Here is a 6,478-nt window from a genome sequence, read left to right on the forward strand (position 1 = left end):
AGTATCAATAGCCCCGTCGCGGGTGAAGTCAGTGGGCCGCCATCTTACGTTGCCGCTATTACAGACAACCTTTGTTATATTTTCGCTGAAAACACTATGTATATCGCATGTTTAGGGCAAGGATCCCCGTTTGGAGTATTGACAGCCTCACAAAGAACCATCTTCACTGTTTGCAAGTAAATGGCCTGTTTGTCTATATGTCTGCCCTGCATTTGGCTGCCAACTAGTTCAGGGTGGACCCGAAAACAGCTGGGATAGGCTCCAGCACACCAGCGACCCTCGTGAGGCGAAGCAGTTCAGATAACCGTTATCTGATAACGGATGGATGGATAAGAGCTCGCTTCTGCCATTCCAATTCAAACAGAGGAGAGTGGTCCCGTCTCCGACCACCTGAGACCTTTCCGAGAAACAAATTGTGAGCCAGTTCTTACCGAACAACATAAAGAGTGGGCTAAAATTTAATTCAGCAACAATGAGGACTGGTAATCATAAGAGTATTAGCAAGGCAATGAGTTGTCGAAGGTGTGCAAATCCGTTGGGGAAAATGAACAAATGGTCTCTTTTTTGGGGGAGGGAGAGGCGGAGGGTCTGGGGAATTATTTCAGGGGTGCACCAAAACGGGCTGGAAACGTCCATGGTTGATTGAGGCAGCACGTTTTTGTTCTTGAACTCTGGGAATTTTCTAATCTATATTGTGATGTATTATTAAAAAAAAAAAAGAAAAACAGCGGCACACATGATCAGCAAGTATAGGAACAAATTTATTTCAGTGTTTAAAACAGATAACCTTGTCATTATGTTTCTTTAGAAGGCGGCGAAAAATGATCATACATCATGTTTGAATGAGGATCAGGCAACAGTGGTTGAGAAAAACAAAACAAACGCATGAAAAGACATTAAAAAATATGGCAAAGAGTTATGTAAATCGATAACCGGCCAACTGCAGCCAAAAAGGCTTTCAGTCAATACATCCAAAGCCCCTCACTTGCAAAAAACAGCACATGCAATAATTATTATTACAGTTTCTTATTTTGAACAAACAAACAGCAGATTATCCTTTAAAATGTTCTTATAGAATATAATCTTTACCCACTTAACCATCTATCCTTTTTAGTCTCTGGTGTTTTATCGTTTAAAAAGAGAATGTGGGTGGGGGTGAGTGGGGTGGGGTACACGGGGAGGGGGCATCTCCGGTTGGCAGTGGTGTGTTGGCACTTTGCGAGCCTGGCGTGCTCATACCACATATATCTATATCTCTACAGATAGATAGAGATAAATATAGATGCATACATCCATACACAAACGCGCGCGCGCATACACACCCCTTACACACACACCACTCTACGAGCCTTGAAGAGGAAGCGAGGATGGGAAGTGGTCTTAAAATCATATCAACAATAGTGTTCTGGTCATTTCTGAAAATACAAAGTAACAAGAGCATCAAGGCAACACATAAAAGAATAGTTGTCGTTTTAGTGAGGAAAATAAACACATCAAGTGAACAAATTGAAGTGTCATGCAAACACTGTCCCTCTTTTCAGATCATACATGGTTTATATATATATATAAATGTCAGTCAATTTTTACACCCCACACGCAATTAACAGATATTTTGTGCACTTAACATTGGCTCAAGCAGAAGCTGGCGACGTATATAGTGTGAAACAAAACAAATGGCAGTCTTTTTGGCAATTAAAAAAAAAAACAAGTAAACGTATTTGTAATTGCTTTATTTTAACGTACCATCTGCACAAAAATGGGATTGTCACCTCTTCACTGCTTTGTGAAGTGGATTTTTTTTTTGTACTCTTTCTGTCTGTTCTCTTGGGGAGTGGGTGGGGGGTGGCTCAGGGTATGTCGTTCATATTTCTGTAAACTATTTTTAAGGTTATGTTGAAAAAAGAAACCCCGGATATATTTACCTTTTAAAGTTTTCATATAAGCAGTTATAAACATTTTTGGGCAGGTTTCAAATACTCGGTTGTTGGGTATTTTGGCTGCAAGACTCGCTGGATTACTGCGCAAACGTCACGATCAATTGAAAACACCGTTTAAGCCAAGGGAAAGAAATGTAATAAAGAAAACCTACTTAAAACTCTCATTTTATTTTCTTTAAACTTTACCACACAACAGGTGAGTACTCCCTCCTCAGAGCCTACATTTTTTTTTCTTAACACGTCGGCGATTGATTCTCGACCTGCGCACATCACGGCAGCCTTTGGTTCCATGTAGTTTATATCAAACATTGAAGAGCAATCGCTAGTGGGAACTCCACAAACCACCTATAATGAACCGCTTTTTATTTTTTCAAGCTAGTTGTTATAAATTGCACCTAATTGTTACAGTTATAAGGGCATGGGTGTTGAACCATATGAGAGTCCTTCAGGGGACATAGGTGAAAAATAAATTGCCTATTAAACATTTGGATGTTTAAAGAAATAAAATCCAGAAATTCATGGTGGGCCACATGAAATGCTCCATTGGGTCGTATATGGTCCACGAACTGCACTTTGCACAGACCTGGAACATAAATAAGGTTTAAGTGACGACAAGAGGCCAATAAATTTTATGTTTACGGTGGTGCGTTCAAGGCCTTTGGAGTGTGTGTGTGTGTGTGTGTGTGTGGGGGGGGGGGGCGCAGATCTTAAGAGGATTTCCCTCCATTGTATTTCAAATGTGTGGATAAACAGAATTAAAAAAAAAAAATCATCAAAAGCTAAATAATAAAACAATAAGATCAGAATTGTTCATTAATAAACTACAAAACGCATGACAAGCAGTGAGTTGAATACGTAGATCATTTCCCAACATTAGCCGACCACACAAAAATACTTTAGTTGTGTTTAACGGACACATTTTAAGTGTTCTAGCCCACACAGCTTCTCGTTGGCAATTGGCTGACATGCAAATACTTATTGCGGCTGTCGCATTTTTTTTTTTTTGTTTGTTTTTGTGTGTGTAATAGATAGATCTACCGCATGAGGTTCTAGTCGTGGCTAACACCGCAGAAGACCAGACGATTCTTACTCAAGAACAGTGTTGTGTAGAAAAGAAAAAGGGGCAGGGGGGGAAAAAAGTCACTTCTCCATTTCTGCATGTACTATGGTAGCCCTTCATGACAATGAGGGATTAATAAATCACCTGAAAAAAGTTCATTAGTACTTCATTGGCACCAGCAAAGCAAACCTGAAAAAAATGCAACAAAACAAAACACAGAGCTAACCAATCCAAAACACCGTTTGAAATGTAATTTCGTTTTTTTTAGGTAGGTAAGCATTACAGCGCTGTCTCAAAATGTATAACCTAAAGCAAACACACTTTTCACCCCCTCAACTAAATTAAACATGAGGGCTCCTTAGAAAATGGTAAATGACAACAAATGGAAATCGTCCCCGAAAACAAAGTAGACGCTGAAAAGTCCTTGTAATACCACATATTCCTTTTTTTTTCTTTTTTAAACAGCAGTTCAGACACAGGTAGGGCTCCGTCGTAGGAAAACCAAAGAGAAAGCCTAATAACACGGACAAAAAGGCAGTCGAAATTATCAACACCTTCAAATCTGGTCCATAAATTAGATAAATAAAAAAATTACTCTTAAAATCATCACGTATTTATATGACTGCTAATTGACCACTCAGCTCTGTGACGTCTCCTTTTAGAATCAACAAAAGCCATTATCACAGTATCAATACTATTAATAGAGGAACGCCCCCCCCAAAAAAACTTTATGCTAACCTTTTTGTGTTTTTTTTTCTGTCGTCATTTTTATGCCAAAGATGGTGTACCACAGAGCATTTTGTACATGGCTGGTGTGTATATGTATTTACAAACAAATATACACATACAACACACTTAATTGCAGAGGTCAAGGAAGGTTTGTCATTCCGCCCCCCCCCCTCACACCAGTCAACAACAGCAAACCATCGCTTTTTTTTTTGTTTCATTTTTAAAACAAAGTGAGAATTCAGTAAGAAGAAAAAAAAATCAAACAAAAGTAAACAGAAGCACATCCTGATATATAATAATGAGTGAGCAATAGCGTTAGGCAGCGTCTGATTGGACGGCATGGCGCGAAACGGCGGGTGGGGGGAAAATCGATGGACACGTCTGGTTGATGGCTGTGGGGGGGTTACAAAAAAATAAAAAAGTAGGTCACGATTGTCCCTGTGAATCCAGGAGGACGGAAGCTGTGCATTTCAATCTAAAATTAAATTAATTCAACCCCCCACCCGGCTCCCCACAAATCTCAATTTTTAAAAAAATGCGGATTTACTTTAAGTTGAAATTTGATAAATTGTAGTAGTTAGTGGCAGATTCTGTGAAAAATGGTTGAAAAGCCAGCAGCAATCAACCAGATTTGGACCCATTTTTTGTCCTTCTCACACGGTTTGACTTAAATGTCTGTCCATATACCAGGGGTGTCAAACATTGGGACCAACAAGCGGTCCGCTAGAGCGTTTCAATACGGCCTGCAGGATGAATTGTAAAGAAAAAAAAAAAAACAAAAAGTGATGATGCTCATGTAGAAAATGACCTGACAATAATTCCCAGATCATCATAACTTCATTTCAAGTGCAATACAATTTTGTTCCAAATAAAAGTGACTTAAAAGTTTTGTGCCTTTTATAAAAAATCATTGGGATCAGAGAGATTTTTTTTTTCAGAAGGAATCTGGCCTTACTCTTAATTATGTTACGACTTTGCTGGTCTGTCACCCTTGACATCAAATTAGGCTGTAAGGCCCCGTTGAATTACAATGCGTTTGACACCCCTGACATATAATATACTGTATATTTACACTGTTAAGAGGTTCTCTTGCTTTTTGCCCCTGCACCCCACAATGGCACTTCTCACACACTGGTGGGTACATTCATCGATGTGGAGGTGGAGACAAAATCCCGTTGTGGAGCGTTCGTCCCCCGGCGTCCCTTCCGGTCACTGTCTCAAGAGTCGGATGTGCCAGGCCCGTTGAGGCAGCGGTTTCTCTGACACAAGCTGCCCAGAAAAAGCAGGAAGATGCGCGAGGGAGGGAAGGGGTTTTCTTTTTGCTGTCGTTTTGTTTTGCAGGGGATCTTTGAATGTGCCAGACAAAAAAGGGGAGTGTGTGTGTGTTGCATTAAAAGTCGAGCGCACTCGAAAAAGGAGGTTGTGCAAAAGGATAGTGAAGTGGGCTTGAGAGTTGGGGGCGGAGGGGGGCTCACACCAGGTTGTACTCTTTGAGATTGAGCTGTAGGATGGTGTCCTTGACGGCGGCAAACACAAAGCGGATGTTCTCAGTGTCCGTGGCGCACGTGAAGTGGGAGTAGATGATCTTGTCGCTGTCGGGGTTTAAGTCCACAAACATCTTGAGGATGAACTCCCGCGCCGCCTGCGCGTCCCTCTGCGGGCCTGGAGGAGGGCACGCAAGGACAGTAGGGCTGAATGGTTTCGAAACATAAATACACGCACGCATGCACGCACGCCGGTAAACGCGATTGAATATGCGCTTATTTTTTTTCAAAGTCCTCTTCCCATGTATTCTTCTTGACAATCATCCAAAAAAAATCTCTATTTATCGATCTCCACACATAGACACATACGGTAGAGGTCCCTCTTAGCCAATGGGATGCCAGGATGATACTCCTGGTAATAGCCAATGGCAGAGCAGCTATAAGTATGTTGCGTTCAGGAAACTGGGAGCTGCGAGTAGCAGCCCATGCTGTATTTTTACCTTTTGTATCTTGAAATTTCTGACCGAACAAGAGGCGTTTTTTTTCTTGTTGAGGCATTTCGTAACTTGAAAATTTCATATGAGGAGACGTTCGTAACTCGAGGTACCACTGTATTGAATAGGCCAGTTTTGTCGAATTCCCAACCTTACCGTCAAACTCCGGGAAGTAGTCCACCAAGTGCGAGTAGGAGATCTTCTCCTCTAACAGGTCCTTCTTGTTCAGGAAGAGGATGACGGAGGAATTTTGGAACCACGGGTAGGTAATGATCGTCCTGAACAGAGCTTTACTCTCTTCCATACGGTTCTGACGGGCAAAAAAAAAACAACGTTGTTGTCGTTTACGATCAACCACTGTGTTGTCTAAATTTGAAGGAACACGAGTTTTGGGAAGGGTGCGAGCACTGACCTCGTTGTCGGACTCCACCAGGACCTGGTCGTACTCGCTCAGCGCCACCAGGAACATGATGGAAGTGACGTTCTCAAAGCAGTGGATCCACTTCCTCCTTTCTGACCGCTGACCACCCACGTCCACCATCCTACAGGATGGGCGCGAGGGCATGCAAGTGAGTTGTCACGAGGGTAAAAAAAAAACAAACAAACAATAAACAAGAAACATGCATGTTCAATTGGGGTGTGACGGTACGTGAAATTCACGTTCGAATATTTTTTTTTTGGTATATTTAGAAACATTAAGCGCGCGTTGGGGGTACAAGGGTCCCACGCCGCAATATGTGGGCATTAAAAAAAAAAAAAAAAAAAAAAAAAAAG

General features: G+C 41.4%; 1 protein-coding gene across 2 annotated transcripts in view; it reads right to left on the reverse strand.

Moving 5' to 3' along the window:
* Nucleotides 1-2,931: 2,931 nt before the first annotated feature.
* Nucleotides 2,932-6,478, reverse strand: part of LOC109517351 (guanine nucleotide-binding protein G(q) subunit alpha-like) — a 20,831-nt gene continuing 17,284 nt past the window's right edge. For both annotated transcript variants that reach the window (XM_019872479.1, XM_019872480.1), the window contains exons 5-7: nucleotides 6,117-6,246; nucleotides 5,861-6,014; nucleotides 2,932-5,388 (exon numbers count right to left, since the gene is read on the reverse strand). In XM_019872479.1, coding sequence (XP_019728038.1) covers nucleotides 5,198-5,388; nucleotides 5,861-6,014; nucleotides 6,117-6,246 — 475 coding nt within the window. In that variant the 3' untranslated portion in view covers nucleotides 2,932-5,197. The remainder of the gene's footprint in view (nucleotides 5,389-5,860; nucleotides 6,015-6,116; nucleotides 6,247-6,478) is intronic.

Source organism: Hippocampus comes, unplaced genomic scaffold (genome assembly GCF_001891065.2).
Source record: "Hippocampus comes isolate QL1 unplaced genomic scaffold, H_comes_QL1_v1.1 scaffold92, whole genome shotgun sequence".
Taxonomy (NCBI): domain Eukaryota; kingdom Metazoa; phylum Chordata; class Actinopteri; order Syngnathiformes; family Syngnathidae; genus Hippocampus; species Hippocampus comes.